Consider the following 16,723-nt stretch of genomic DNA (forward strand, 5'->3'; position numbering starts at 1 on the left):
GAAAACTGTTACAAAGCACTGACACTGGAGACTCCTTCCACATCTCCTTTACACAAAACCTCACCATATCATTTGTTAAATAAAACAATAACATAAGTGCATTCATAAAAACCTGTGATTTGTAGCTGCATTACAGTCAGAGCTGCTGTTACAGAAAACTAATCAACACCTTCTGACCAATCAGAATCCAGAATTCAAAAGTGGAAGATGTTATTTATTATTGTAAGGTGTTATTATTCTAAGTTTAATCAACATAAAGGACAGAAAAAGAGAGAAACTGAGAAACGACTAATGTACATTTCTAACCATATTATGCAAGAACTTCAAGAAGACTGCAAAACAAAATTATTTATTTAAAAAAAAAAGAAGCATATCTACTTTAGAAGCATTATAGCTGGCTGCATCCCAAATGCCCACTTAAAGCCAATATATGTGCACTACATAGGGAGCAATATAAGGGCTTTTATTGCCTATGTAGTGCACTTCAAGAAGCCATTTGGGATTGATCCAATTCCAGTGTTAACTACCCTTTTAGGCAACTATAATTGATACCAGTGATGCTATGACTTGGCTAGCTTTTCTGAACAATCTCAAATCACTCACCTCTAACGATACAAATAATTAAAATCAAAATAAAAATGAAATAAACGCGTCTAAAATAATAACCAGCATTCGTTTTAATGCTAGCCAGCTAGCAGGCTTTAAGCTAACAAGAGCTGAAGCTAAGCCAGATAGCTTACTTGCTAAAAAAAAAAAAAAAAAAAGGCCTTACCTTGAAAATCTTTCTACGTCCCACTTTTTGATAACTATATGAAATAAAATAAAATGATAAAATGTCCCATGGTAAACACACATCGAAACAACTGGCGATGTTTCGCTAGCAAAAACTCATCACTTCCTCATCCTGCTCCATGTCATCCACCCACCAAATATGGCCATGTAGCAAATACAGATCTAGTGCACTACATAGGGTGCCTAGCAAACCGTTAATATTACGCCTGATGTAGTGACCCTATGTAGGTAGCAGGTGGACATTTAGAATTCAGCCCCAGTGTGGAGTGTAAATAAAGGCAAAGCTGAGCGCTGCAGCTTTACGCCGCCATCTTGTGGTTCAAATAAGATTTACTGACTACAAAATAAACTCGAGCTTATCTTGTTTTTTAATGGATATTATCAGTTTAAGTACGACAATCCACTTTTAATTTAACTCTAATCCTTAGTCTGACAGCTAGTAGTAATATTAAAAAATCATTTATTTCATAGACTAGTTCACATTTAATCCAAGTAAGGAATCCATTTTGAAGGATTTTATGTCAAAACACAGGATGATGCTTATTAATTTATATATTTTCTCTTGGTTATGAGATAAAATGAGATAAGATCAGATGAGATAAGACTTTAATCTTAAAATGTATCCATGATTTAATGACACATCATGACCAAAAATGATTAAGACTGAGAAATTCAGTGCACAGATCAGCATTAATCGTTCAATTTAGTTCATTGTTAGTGTATTCTTTAGTTACTATCTGAGGTTTATACCGCATAACCACACTGCTGTGGGATGTCCATAAAAGAATGTAGAGATTACATGACTTTTAGACACTCGGCATACAAAATGTAGACACTAACACAACATTATGAGATGACAGTGATCCTGATCCCTTCTGCTCTCCGGACCTGAGTGATCCATCCTGCTGGGGATGGCCCACATGGACGGCCTGAAGATCATTGGAATTGCTGGGGATGGCCCACATGGACGGCCTGAAGATCATTGGAATTGCTGGGGATGGTGGCGCATGGAGATGGCTCTGGACTGCGGTTCATATGGGCAGTTGTACTGTGATGGCTTTGGGGCTGCGGTTGTCACGGGCAGTTCTGCACTCAGGTCTCCATCAGTGGACAGTGGATAGATTCAACAACACAGACTTCATGTGAAAACTATAATGAATTTCCTGGTCACACAATTGCACTATTTCTCCATGTAGTACACAGTTACAGAAGGGATTTATTTATAATCACACTATCCGATGTCACCCAGATGAGGATGGGTTCCCTTTTGAGTCTGGTTCCTCTCAAGGTTTCTTCCTCGTATCATCTCAGGGAGTTTTTCCTCACCACCATCACCTCTGGCTTTCTCATTAGGGATAAGTTCATACATTTACAATTTATATCCTGAACGTATTTATTTCTCTAAAAATGCTTTGTGACAATGTCCATTGTTAAAAAGCGCTATACAAATAAAATTGAATTGAATTTTTGCTATAATTTGTCATAATTATCTGTTTATAGTTACATTCAGTGTTGTGAAATAAGTCCTGTTCTACATTACATTATAGCAGCTATAAAGAGTCATTCTCTATAATATAAATTATAATATAATATATAATATAAATTCAGTGCACAGATCAGCATTACACTTTCAATTTAGTTCATTTTTAGTGTATTCTTTAGTTACTATCTGTGGTTTATAGCTCATAACCACACTGCTGTGGGATGTCCATAAAAGCATGTAGAGATTACATGACTTTTAGACACTCGGCATCCAAAATGTAAAGACTAACACAACATATTTTGTGTTCATTAAAACCTCTTTCACGTTATATTGTGAAATCTGTGTGTCCATGTGATTTTATATGTCCATGATGCAGATTTTTTAGCAGTCTATCAGTAATAATAGACTATAAATGTCTTTCAGTAAATGTCTTTAAATCTCGGTGAGTGTTCTCTGTGAAAGATTGAAATGTTCAGATATGCAAACCATCTCTGATCCTGCATGAGTTTAATGTCACTTTGTGCTAGAATTCCCACTAACTTCTTTCAAACTTTACTTCATTTTGTATCACGCTACCCTCAAGTTGAAAACTTGAAAACAGATGAAGCAAAAAGGATGATATAAATTTGATCACAATAATTAGTGATGCGAAACAAGTTAGTTCCTGTTCTAACTTACATTACAGCAGCTAAAAACTGTTGTTCCCTCTCTTGAAGTTAAGATATAAAATATATAAAAGCTTTCCAGGGATATAAGACACCATGTGATTGAGCCAAGTGGGCGGAGCTTAAAAGCTTATTCAGAGTTTCAGATAATGTGCTGGTCAGACAAGTGGACAGTTTTAACATTTTTTTTTAATTACTACATTATAAGAAAAGACATGTTATAGACACAATTTTTCTAAAAATGTGAAAAATTATTGACCAAAATCAGCACGGTGGTGAGTGTGTGTAATCATGAAGATAGAATTATTTCATTTAAAAAACAAAAGAAATTATATGAATGTTTTTTTTTTTATTTAGATTTTATCCAAAAGCAGTATCTCTAAGTGAAAAAGTGAAAAGGAAAAAAAAAAAAAAATCAGACCACAGACAGAAACATTTTCATATTTTCTTAGGATTTAAACAGTGGTTGTGTGAAGCCTTCATTCATGTCCTGCTCTCGCACACAAAGTCAACAGAAAGTGCTAGAAAACCGTCACTGCAGGATCAGAGCACACAGCGTGAGTTTTAGCTTCAGCTTATATAGAACACACCCCATACACACACACACACACACACACACACACACACACACACACACAAAGGAATCTAACATCAGATATATTTGCATTTAAAAAAAAAAAAAAAAAAGACATCATTATAACAAAAACAGAAACATTACGTATTTTTTTGGTCACAAGTTCCACAGAAAATAGAATTGCAGTTCAAAACGACAATAAATTTCTTTCGAGTCCTGAATCAGTGGCTCACCCACCACTTTTATGTTCATATGGCTGTGTAAAGTCGACATCATTCTGTTTACATTCAGCGTGACAAACATGAGCTGAGACCTCGAAACACACACACACACACACACACACAGATGAGCTCATTTATCATGACAAAAGAGCACAAAAATTTCACAATCAAGCAACTAAAATCTCTGAAATCTTCAGGGCTGCACCGATACGATACTTTATAACCGCATCAGGGCTGATATGATATTGTAGTTTATCACAAAGTATCACAATAAACATTTCTAGGAGTGTTATAAGTATCGTCACTATTTCTCTAGCAACTATTTAATTGTAATAGTGGTGGTGGTGGTTTGGTGCTTTTATTTTATTAGAGTATCAGATGGTAAAAGTGTATCAGTGTTGCTGCAGCGCTAACCGTTCAACTAAAGCAGAATTCAAAATTATTAGCATGAATTAGTGACTTTAAAGGAAAATTATATTAAAATTCAAAATGAATCTGTAGTGGACACTGGAAGCCATTTTCTGTGTCTGCTTTAAAGCAGGACCGCACTGTACAGAGTTCTGTAGCATCCTGAGACTTTTTTTTTTTGTCACCTCTCACCCACACATACAATCATCAACCCAGTGCAACAGGGCAGAATATAATTTAATAATCTCTCCACTTGTGCTTTTAACACACCTTACTTTTACAGCACAACCGGTGTGTTTGAAGCTGGCTTGGACCAAAAAAAAAAAAATGGGTTAAAGGGCTGAGACGAGGTCTTTACCATTTTTTCCCACAAAGCTTTATGAGGTGTCTATCACACATTGCCATGGCCCGGCCTGCGCAAAGCCGTTTACTTCATAAATAAGCCCTGAATTTTGTAAACCTTTATTTCTAACAACCAACCAATCATATTTCCCTGATCTCAGTTTAACAGACAGTTTTTTCTCTCTCTCTCTCTCTCTCTCTCTCTCAAAACCCTGCATGGACATAACTAACCCAGATATACACATTTAATCAATCATCATATTAAACAAACTGACAGGCAAAAAAAAACCAAGAAATATTCACCTGACAGTGGCATTTGCTCTACTACACAAAACCCTTCGAGAACAGATTGGTCTAAAACAGGAAATACCAAAGTAATCTTCAACCATGCTGAACTTAAACAAAACACCCCAAAAAAAACACCCCAAAAAAACCCCATCAGATCACAACAGAGACAGACGCAGAGTCAAGTGTTTAAAGTCCCGACTCTGTCCTGCAGGTTACAGCATCACCACGACTCGTCTAACTCACTGCAACACAAAACCAGAAGACGACGACGTCAAGGTTAATCAGTGCACTTTAGCTTCAGTCTCAGTTTCAGTCTCAGTCTGGGATTAAAGTCTCAGAGAGTCTCTAAGAAGTTAAAGATTAAACAGATTCAAATCTGAGATCTCAGTCTGGGATTAAAGACAGAAATACAGACACAAAACCCCTTTTTCACATCATCACCTGAGTCTAAGTCGTGCACTGATCCACCGATGTTGTGGGAGTCAAGACGCTCATATGTTTATAATGCTGAAATAAAAATTTCCTTCTCTCTCAATCACTACATAGTGGTAACCCACCCCTTAATCCCTGAGTCACACTGGAAGATTCATGGTATAATCGCTGTGCGGTTTATTCACCCGGCGTAACTAAGTGCATACGTAAGTAATTACAAAAGTTAGTAAATAAGGAAGTGAATATGTGTGCAAGTACATATGTAGTTAAGCAAATAAGTAAGTATGCAAGTAAGTAAGCAGGTAAATACGTAATTAACTAAATAAGTATGTAAGTACGTACAGAAGTATGTTAGTAAATAAGCACGCAAGTAAATAAGTAAGTAAGTACGCAAATAAGTACACAATGTAAATAAGTATGTAAATAAGTAAATAAGCATGTAAATATTTAAATATGCAAATCAGTAGGTAAGCACGTATGTAAGAAAGAGAGAAAGACAGACAGCAAGAACTAAAGAATAAAACGGAGGAAGAGAGAGTGTGAGAAAGTGACATTAAACGAAGGCAAGAATGAAAGGAGTGGAGCGCGAGTTTAAAGCTGAGCTGCTGATTGGTCGGCTGACTGGCGGCAGACAGAGAGCAACGTGACAGACGTTCCATCCATGTAAAATCTCAGACTTTACACTAAAATATTTTTTAATTATAGATTTTATTAAAAACTAGATTCATTTCTGATTAAAAGATCTCAGAAACACACTTTGAATGAAGTCTGTACCATAATTTGGAAAATGTACCAGGCAAATAATAATAATAATAATAATAATAATAATAATAATAAGATACAATAAGGCATAAACTGGAGAATAAATTTTTTTGAAGTTTTACTGAACCGCTCCTTTAATACTCACGTGATAATCGAGTTTCTGATAGTCTGATGTTTTGGGTCTCCGTGTGTACCTCGTCCTCCTGCCCTCAAGCAGAAAAGCAAAGATCTGAAAGAAAGATGGAGATAAAGATCACATTTTAGAATGACAGAAAACCTGTAAAATCATTACAATACTAGCCAACGCCGTCACATCACTAGGGTGTATGATTTATGATTTAATGATGCTGGAAATAAGTTACATTGCTGTGGTTTTTAGAGTTGTAATATTAACGTTAATTAGCGAAAGCTTTCAGAAAGCCCTCTAATACCCGGCTGAACCAGCCTGCTGCAGTGGAATAAAGGAATTAGGATACGCTTTGAGCTTCATCACTCCATCCTGTCATTAATGCAGCAGCATCAACGTCAAATTCAGACTTATTTCCACATCGGCGCGAATGAAACGAGGGCCTTGAGATTTTATATTTACAGCTTGATTTTTTTTATGTTTGTTCGATTATTCAATTATGAATCTAGGCTCTTGGTTTTGAAAATAGTAGCTGAAAGCGGACAGAAAGCGAGAGCCACCTTGCGCTTGTTGTGATATCCGATGTACAGAACAGCCACCAGCAAGGCAGTGAAGACGAGGTAGGCGAAGAAGTGGCTGCTCTCCCCCTCCTCCCTGGGGGTAAACACCTCTTTCTGCCCGCTGTTCCTCTCGAGATCGTCAAGTTCATCTTCACCCTCGTCACTACCTTCGGTTTCAGTAATCCCCTCATGACGTTCATCAACTGTCTCAGTCTCTCCCTCTTCCTCAGGTTTACCCTCTTCCTCTTCCTCAGGTTTACCCTCTTCCTCTTCCTCAGGATTACCTTCTTCCTCTTCCTCAGGATTACCTTCTTCTTCCGCAGGTTTTCCCTCTTCCTCTTCCGTAGGTTTTCCCTCTTCCTCTTCCGTAGGTTTTCCCTCTTCCTCTTCCGTAGGTTTTCCCTCTTCCTCTTCCGTAGGTTTTCCCTCTTCCTCAGGTTTACCCTCTTCCTCTTCCTTAGGTTTTCCCTCTTCCTCAGGTTTTCCCTCTTCTTCTTCCTTAGGTTTTCCCTCTTCCTCAGGTTTTCCCTCTTCTTCTTCCTTAGGTTTTCCCTCTTCTTCTTCCTTAGGTTTTCCCTCTTCTTCTTCCTTAGGTTTTCCCTCTTCCGCTTCCTCAGGTTTTCCTTCTTCCTTAGGTTTACCCTCTTCCTCAGGTTTTCCCTCTTCCTCAGGTTTACCCTCTTCCTCAGGTTTACCCTCTTCCTCAGGTTTTCCCTTTTCCTCTTCCTTAAGTTTTCCCTCTTCCTCAGGTTTTCCTTCTTCCTTAGGTTTTCCCTCTTCCTCAGGTTTTCCCTCTTCCTCAGGTTTTCCCTCTTCCTCAGGTTTTCCCTCTTCCTTAGGTTTACCCTCTTCCTCAGGTTTTCCCTCTTCCTTAGGTTTACCCTCTTCCTCAGGTTTTACCTTTTCCTCTTCCTTAGGTTTACCCTCTTCCTCAGGTTTTACCTTTTCCTCTTCCTTAGGTTTACCCTCTTCCTCAGGTTTTACCTTTTCCTCTTCCTTAGGTTTACCCTCTTCCTCAGGTTTTCCCTTTTCCTCTTCCTTAGGTTTACCCTCTTCCTCAGGTTTTCCCTTTTCCTCTTCCTTAGGTTTACCCTCTTCCTCAGGTTTTCCCTCTTCCTCTTCTTTCACAGCGGTGCTTTTCTGTTCGTCTCCATTACTGGTTGTCTTGTCTACTGCACCATTCGGGTGGTCGGCTGTTGTCTTGTTGTTGGTTGGGACGTTCGTCTTTTCATTCTTGCCCTGTGATTGGCCAGTTGTCTCATTATTCTTGTCCTGGGTTACAGCGGCTGCATTACTGACATCACGGCGGACAGAGAAACCTGACAAAAAAAATCCATACACAATTTTTATTAGTGTGTAAGAATAAGAATCTATGTCAACAGGACACCTAAAAACACAAGTGACCCGCTTCAATAACAAACATATTTACATTCATTAAAATATTTATCAATCACAGCAATACAAGGAAACAGATTCCAGAGCCAAAGCACAAATCACCGCAGGCCTGCTAACACCATCAACACAAGACCTTTACCACTTAAAAAACCGTGAAGCGAAATGAAATAAAATAAACTATGATGGCTACCTAGTGCACTTGTGTAGTGAGCAGCCAGTCATTTGGGATTCGTTACTTACCGTCAGAAATCAACAGAAACACCGAAAACAACAACACAGCCGTTAACGTGAAGCGCATTGTGACTTTGTACGAGCTACACGACAGAAAAAAACCGCGTCTGAATCTTAAATCTATTAAAAAGGACACTTCTGAGCAAGGAAAACAAGCAAAACATCAAAACGTTAACCGTCACTTTCAGTCCAAGGTGCAACGTCACATACTTCCGGGTTTGAGATGGAATTTGAGGGCGGGGCTTTCTACGTCACTACCCATTCATATGTGTCAAGTGCTTTTATTTTTCTCTTAAATCCTCTTTATTTTTTCTAAATTGATGGAAATGCGATTGAAATGATGGAAATTCATATCAAATATAGCTCCATTTAACTAATCTACTGATAAAAGAAATACTTCGAGACTTTATTAAAGAAATTTAATTAAACATTTATAAAGTTTAACATTAACTGTAATATAAATAATAGTTTTACTAATTATTATTATTATTATTATTATTTTAATAGTGGCTCTATTTATTTATTGATTGACTGATTGTTTGTTTGTTTTAGTAATAATGGTAATAGTTTTTAATAACAATTTATTAATACTGAGTATATTTAGTTATTATTTATTTAGTTAGTTAGTTTAATAATAACAGTAATAGTTTGTAGTAGTAATTTATTAATAGTTTAATAATGACTATTTATTCAGTGATTTGATTTAGTAATAAAGGGTTAATAAGATTTTTTAATAATAATTCATACATGGTTTAATAGTGGATCTATTTATTTATTTATTTATTTATTTGATAATTTATTTAGTAATAATAATAATAATAATAATAACAATAGTTTTGAATAATAAATTATTAACAGTTGTTAAATGAATAGTTGATAGATTTGCATCAATTGGTTGATTGATTTTAGGAATAACTAACAACAAATTTAAATAATAATTTATTGATTATTTTAATAGTGGATCTACTAGTAAATTAATAAATACAACTTTTGTTGATGTATATAACGTATATGAATCTATTGTTAATGTACATATTTCTAAAAGCAAATGGTCACCTAAAACTCTAACCCTGTATGTTTTAGATGTGAATAATAAGGATTATAGGAGGATTATGGAAGGATAACAGCATTAGCACAGTTTGACTCGTGTGTTTAAACAAATGCTGTAGTCTTGGACATGCATTTGACTTTCAGCACTTTGTGGAATGCTAGAGAGAAGCACACATCAACAGTAAACACTCGACTTAACAGATTTATATTGTTTAGACGCATTACTGAATCAAATTCCTTTCAAGATGTGATTAGAGACACCGATCAGCCATAACATTAAAACCACCTGCCTAATATTGTGTAGGTCCCCCTTGTGCCCCAAAACAGCCCTGACTCGTCAATGCATGGACTCCACTAGACCTCTGAAGGTGTGCTGTGGTCTCTGGTACCAAGACGTTAGCAGCAGATACTTTAAGTCCTGTAAGTTGTGAGGTGGGGCCTCCATGGATCGGACTTGTTTGTCCATCACATCCCACAGATGATTGGATTGAGATCTGGGGAATTTGGAGGCCAAATCAACACCTTGAACTCTTTGTCATGTTCCTCAAACCATTCCTGAACAATTTCTGCAGGGTGGCAGGGCGCATTATTCTGCTGAAAGAGGCCACTGCCATTAGGGAACACCGCTGCCATTTAGGCGTGTACTTGGTCTGCAACAATGTTTAGGTAGGTGGTACGTGTCAAAGTAACATCCACATGAATGGCAGGACTCAAGGTTTCCCAGCAGAAAATTGCCCAGAGCATCACACTGCCTCCGCCAGCCTGCCTCCTTCCCATAGTGCATGCTGGTAACATCTTATAAAAGAAAACGTGATTCATCAGACCAGGCCACCTTCTTCCATTGCTCCATGGTCCAGTTCTGATGCTCACGTGCTGACTGAAGGTGCTTTCGCTGGTGGACAGAGATCAGCATGGGCTCTCTGACCGGTCTGCAGCTACGCAGCCCAATAAGCAGCAAGCTGCGATGCACCGTGTGTTCTGACTCCTTTCTATCAGAGCCAGCATTAACTTCTTCAGCAATCTGTGCTGCAGTAGCTCTTCTGTGGGATCGGACCAGACGGGCTAACCTTCGCTCCCCACACGCATCAGTGAGCCTTGGGCGTCCATGACCCTGTCACCGGTTCACCGGTTGTCCTTCCTTGGACTACACTTGGTAGGTACTAACCACTGCATACTGGGAACACCCCACAAGACCTGCTGTTTTGGAGATGCTCTGACCCAGTCGTCTAGACATCACAATTTGGCATTTGTCAAAGTCTCTCTAATCCTTACGCTTGCCCATTTTTCCTGTTTCCAACACATCAACTTGGATATCTGATGGTTCACTTGCTGTGTAATATATCCCCCCCCCCTTGACAGGTGCCATTGTAACGAGATATTCAGTGCTATTCACATCATCTGTCAGTGGTCTCAATGTTATGCCTGATCGGTGTGTAACCTGTTCTGCTTGCAGAGCTGGTGTTTAATTACAACATAAATTCTAAACCCTTACAGTACACAGACCTGTTTAACCAGATTCTCATACTCGAGCAGAAGAGGCCGTTTGAAATAATGACCTGCGATTTTACTAGCTCAAAATCTTAACTCCCACAACGTATAATTAGCTCCGTGCAGACGAAGCCCTGTGAAGGGCGAAGCCTCCGCTTGGGTAAGAAGTCCCAGGATACAGGGTCGTCAGTGACGGGGTTAAAAAATGGTGAGGAGATGAAAATTAAGTAAGGAATACTGTTAGGAAAATAATCAACTTGGGGGTGATAACAGTACCTCTGCTTCTTCACACCACCCTGTTGCTGATTATTTCTCCATAACAGTGTGACCCAAAGTGTTTTATTCCTCTTGCACCACAGCAATTATACATACTTCATTAAATAACAGCATTTTTTTAAAATGCATTTATTATTAGACTTAGATTACGTAGAACATCCACAGTACAAGTCAAACGAACAAACACAAACAAAGACAAACAAACAAAAACAAACAAACAAGGATGTTTTGCTGGCTATCAATAATTCAGTTGTATAACTGTTTGTGTATATCCATTTATTTATTTATTTATTGGTTAATTTACTTAGTATTAACATTTATTTATTTTGTATTTTAATTTACATTTCATTAAGTTATGAACAAACAAACAAACAAACACAAACAAACAAAAACAAACAAACAAGGATGTTTTGCTGGCTATCAGTAATTCATTTGTATAATTGTTTGTGTATATCCATTTATTGATTTATTTATAGGTTAATTTACTTAGTATACAGTCATTTATTTTGTATTTTAATTTATTTCATTAAGTTATGAACAAACAAACAAACAAACAAAAACAAAGTCTCTTTGCTAGCTATAAATAATTTAGTACCTTAAATTTTTTTAAATTCTTTCTTTATTTGTTTGTTTGTTTAATGGTTAATTTATTTATTAGATTATTTTCTTTACATTTTGACACCTCCACCATACATCCCCATCTATCTTAGGTCACCTTTCGAGCAGCAGCTTTACCTGTCAACTCACCTGTTTATTCATTAATATAATAAATAAATGACATGTTCACTCACCTGTACAGCTGTACAAGCAAATTAAAACTAAAAACAGCACTGAGAACCTCATTGTGACTTTACACTGAGATCCTGGAAGAGAAAGAAACCTGAAACTAAGCCAGGAATTAAGACAAACGCCACTGATCACCGCCACAACACCTACTCCCTTCTGCTGCAACGTCACCGCCTTCGATAGTGCACTTCCGCATACGTGGAAAATGGGCGTGGTTTTAGAGTCGCGTCCAGACTCATGTCCTAGTGTATTAAATATTATGAAAAGGTATGAAATATTACACGAAATATAGGCTGTGTGGAGTCAAAAAGCTTTATGTGTCTTTGTTTTTGAAGCTAATCATTAATTTTGGCCCCTCAGTACCAAGAAATACTTTCTTATAAAAAATTATAAATAATATATATATATAAATAATATATAAATAATTTCTTAGCAAAACAGTTGCTAATTACACATAATTTACATAATCTTTTTAAATATATATCTCTTTTTGAAGATGATAATGATGAAGAATTTAAATGACTTTTAAAACCACACATCAACATACTTGAAGCAGTTATTTCAATGTATTTTAGAGATTTTTTTTACCGTTATTTTAGTGTATTTTTAAAGCCACTAAAATATCTATCTAAATAATAATAATAGTAATAATAATAAATGAAATTTTAATCACATTATAAAGAATTCAATTGCTTTTAAAATTCAAATATTTATATCTCTTTTTGAAGATGATGATGAAGAATTCATATTCATTTGAAAACCTTACATCTGTTTTTATTTTAAATTAACCTCCTTCTACTTCACAATTAATTATTTTATTATACTTCAGAGATTCACATTTTAAAATTCGTGCTTTAAAAAAATATCAAGTATATATATATATATATATATATATATAATTTTTTAAAATTATTTTATTATTTTTTTTAATTATTATTCATTATAATGAATGATTGCAGTCTTCTCCTGTGGTTAAGACTTCAGCAAACAGCAGGGGGTGATAGAGGACTTTCAGGACTTTCATTTCAGACTAATAATGTCAGAGTGTGACTCAATTTCTACATTTCGGTTTGCAGCTGTAACTCATCTTTTTGGAAAAAAAAAAAAAAAAGGTCTTACAACACAACACAACACAACAAAACCCAGATTCACGGCTGTCGAAAGACCCTTCTTGGAGCCATCACTGGTTGTGAAGCAAGACACCCAGACCACAGCAATACAACCCACTATTATGTCTTTGTTTTAGACTAAGAATACACACACACACAGACTCAAACACTCTCTCTCTCTCTCTCACACACACACTCACACACACACACACACACACACAGACTCACTCACACAAACACACACACACTCACACACAAGCAAACCACCCCTAAGTCCTAAATGACCCAAACACATTAACAATGTCATGTGAAGTGTTTGGGACAACAGATGTCTCCTTCAATTTTAATCACGAAACATGAGCGCTTTATGTATCTCCAATTCTTCAAGCTGTTATCATCAGACATCAACATATGTTTCATCAAGGAGACAGAGGGGTTTGTGCAATCACAGCTATCATTTACTCTTCGATTTGCATAAACGAGCAGTCTCTCTCTCTCTCTCTCTCTCTCTCTCTCTCTCTGTGGGATGCACATTCTTGAATAAAAAAAAACCTGGGCCAAGTTTGGCTACTGTAGAAAATAATTCATGCAGAACTCTTTTTCTGGGAGACTTGTTAGGTCTTGACCACACTTGGGGTAAAAAAAATTCAAACACATGATCCATGTGATGTAAAAGTAGCCTTTCAGAGACTACATAAAAAAAAATAGGAGCAAACTGCACCATCAATTAACATGTCACCTTATTTTATTTCTCAGAACACGAAACTAAAAATTCACTTGCTCAGATTCACACCTTAAAGTAATAATGTGCTGAAAAATCTACTTGGCCCCAAATGTATCCAATCAGCGAAGACGTGTTTGCTATCCAACACTTGATTCTTCAGTTTCGTGGATATTACGCTACACATAGTGGATGTATGTGTTACCCAAAATTTACATAAACACACATACTGTATTTTCATATAGTTAAAAATCTAATTTTAAAGGAATGATAAGGAATGATACCAAACTGTGAAAAAAAAAAAAAAGGCCTCCCTCCATCCATGCTTCTTTAGTTTTGCACTGGAGCTAAATAATAATGGATGTCTTCTATGTCACCCAAATAAATACATGCACATATTTTCATATACTTGCTTGAAATATAATGTAATATAATGTAGTTACGCTACAAATTTCATTTTTAAAAATGAACATTTTGGAAAATTCCTTGTACAGTTCTTCCTTTTTGTACAATTTCTGGGGGCGGGGCTTAGAAAGGAATGATATTAAACTGTAAAGAAAAAGGAAAAAAAAAAAAAAAAAAGTTGTCCAAGATGGCCGTCCTCCGCCCATGCTTCTTTAGTTTTATGCTGGAGTTCAAGGTTATTGATGTTAAGCATAGACAATGGATGTTTATGCCATCCATTTTTTTCCATATACACATGCACTAATTTCAAAAACTTGCTTCAAATAACTGGGTTAAGCTACAAATCTCAATTACAAATAGACTTAAATAGCTTTTATGTACAATTCCGCCTTTTTTGTACAATTTTGCAAGGTGGAGTTTTAGAAAGGAATCATACCAAACTGTGAAATAAGAAGATTCTGGTTGTGCAAGATGGCCGCCCTCCAACCATAACACTCCAGCATTCAGCTACAGTGTGAGGATTTATTCACCTTTACAGATTACAGGAAGTCACAATATGTCCAAAGCCACATCAGCGAATCAGTGTGGCAGAAATTTTCACAAAATATTTTGGGTGATGTTGACTTCTATTACTTGTTAGCAACATAAAGAAGAAAACTAAAAAAAAAAGGATTTGAATTCTAACTGGGAAACTAGAACTCATCTCTAACATCTGATTACAACATGTTCATTATGTAAATGTTAATTGTAGGTGACTTCCTCCGTCTGCTGGAGTCCGGCAGCATCCGAGCGTTAAATATGGCCTAATTATAGTCTTTGACATTTAGTTCAGAATGTGATCTGTCTCGTTCCATATGAACATTTCCTTCCTCGAGGTCAAACGGGTATAAATACAGCAGTAAGGAGGATCCTCGGACGCAAGGGGCCGGGCGTTACCTGACTTCACAGGGGCCGAGGCGGATGCTGACAGGATGCCGAGGAAACAATTGGGTAAAGTGGAGGAGGGAGGATACAGGGACGAGGACGGAGACGGGGACAGAGACGAGGACAGACAGGGAAACGCTGCTTTCTTCCATCGCCCACTGGTGAGTAGTGCTGGTGTCATCACGCAGGACGAAAATACTTTAAACTGAGCCCTGGGTCAAGTCACATTTACACCAAAATAGAGCATGACTACAGCTCAAGTTTCTTTTATAATCATAATCATAATCGTAATATGCTTTTACACAAATTTTCTACTTGTATTAATGTCAAGTTGAGTACAAAATTTTGCACACCCCAAAGACAAACTGTAAAAGTACTTTTCGTTTATTTAATTAATATAAACATATTAGTCTTAATTAAATTTTTTTACTTTAAATTTGAATTGAATTTTAATTTATAGCAATAGTACACTGGGTTTAATGTACATTACTTCTTGATATTTTAAGTCATAAAAATAGTTTATGTTTAGATATTAAAAGTGAAAACATTATTAACCATATAAAAACTAGACACATTATTAGTCATGTAGAAAAAATAGCCATGTTATTAGTCATGTAGAAAACTACCCACATTATTAGTCATAAAGAAATTAGCTATATAGAAAACTAGCCTTATATAAAACTAGCAACATTATTAGCCATATAGAAAACCAACCATACAGGAAACTACACCTTAAGGAAACCAGCCATATATGAAACTAGCCACATTATTAGCCATATAGAAAAGTAGCCTTATAGGAAACTAGCCATAAAGGAAAATAGCCATATAGGAAATTGGCCACATTATTAGCCATATAGAAAACTAGCCATATATGAAACTAGCCACATTATTAGCCATAAAGGAAAATAGCCATATAGGAAATTGGCCACATTATTAGCCATATAGAAAACTAGCCTTATAGGAAACTAGCCACATTGTTAGCCATATAGAAAACTAGCCATATATGAAACTAGCCACATTATTAGCCATATAGAAAACTAGCCTTATAGGAAACTTGCCACGTTGTTAGCCATATAGAAAACTAGCCTTATAGGAAACTAGCCACATTGTTAGCCATATAGAAAACTAGCCACATATGAAACTAGCCACATTATTAGCCATATAGAAAACTAGCCTTATAGGAAACTAGCCACATTGTTAGCCATATAGAAAACTAGCCTTATAGGAAACTAGCCTTATAGGAAGCTAGTCACATTATTAGCCTTATAGAAAACTAGCCACATTATTATCATTTCAAAAATTTGTTTCTTTAACTCAAGCTTCTTTTTTAAAGTTTCCGAGCTCAGAAATTACCTGTGACCCCTGGCATGTCATATCTGTTTTTCTTTACTTTTTCCTTAAAAGGCATCTTACTAGTGTAGTTTTAACTGGAAGTGTGGGATTGGATGGAGGGAAGGGAAGGTCTGATCAGTGCTCATGTTGTTGAGTTAAGTCACAGGCAGCAGGGGGCACTAAAGAAATTACAGACTGCTTCTTTAAGCAGAAACCTTAACCACCGTTGCCTAAAGGGTCAGCCGAGTGTATAACGCATGTCTAAGTCCTCAGTTTTCTCAAGCAGTGCTATGGCTGTCTGAGTGACCCAGAGATGAGCTCAGAGCTGACAAAGAACCGTGATTTCAGCCTC

At 36.5% G+C, this 16,723-nt stretch overlaps 2 protein-coding genes across 5 annotated transcripts in view; both read right to left on the reverse strand.

Moving 5' to 3' along the window:
• stambpb (STAM binding protein b) overlaps positions 1-938 on the reverse strand; it is a 10,014-nt gene extending 9,076 nt beyond the window's left edge. The window contains exon 1 of the mRNA XM_026945860.3: positions 773-938. The gene's annotated coding sequence lies outside the window, so the exon portion shown is untranslated. The remainder of the gene's footprint in view (positions 1-772) is intronic.
• Positions 939-1,381: 443 nt separating this feature from the next.
• tgoln2 (trans-golgi network protein 2) lies at positions 1,382-16,509 on the reverse strand. 4 transcript variants are annotated; one of them, XM_053235994.1, is made up of 5 exons: positions 8,290-8,518; positions 7,458-7,973; positions 6,655-7,421; positions 6,113-6,196; positions 1,382-5,015 (listed from the first exon to the last, which is right to left on the reverse strand). In XM_053235994.1, exons 1-5 carry the CDS (start codon positions 8,345-8,347, stop codon positions 5,013-5,015), a joined length of 1,428 nt encoding a protein of 475 aa, XP_053091969.1. In that variant the 5' UTR covers positions 8,348-8,518; the 3' UTR covers positions 1,382-5,012. The 4 variants fall into 4 exon arrangements, with proteins under 4 accessions (XP_053091969.1, XP_034162355.2, XP_026801663.3 ...); XM_034306464.2 differs by lacking the exon at positions 8,290-8,518 and adding an exon at positions 16,393-16,509 and having other exon boundaries at positions 6,655-7,973; XM_026945862.3 differs by lacking the exon at positions 8,290-8,518 and adding an exon at positions 11,886-12,042 and having other exon boundaries at positions 6,655-7,973.
• Positions 16,510-16,723: the final 214 nt, after the last annotated feature.

Source organism: Pangasianodon hypophthalmus, chromosome 8 (genome assembly GCF_027358585.1).
Source record: "Pangasianodon hypophthalmus isolate fPanHyp1 chromosome 8, fPanHyp1.pri, whole genome shotgun sequence".
NCBI lineage: Eukaryota > Metazoa > Chordata > Actinopteri > Siluriformes > Pangasiidae > Pangasianodon > Pangasianodon hypophthalmus.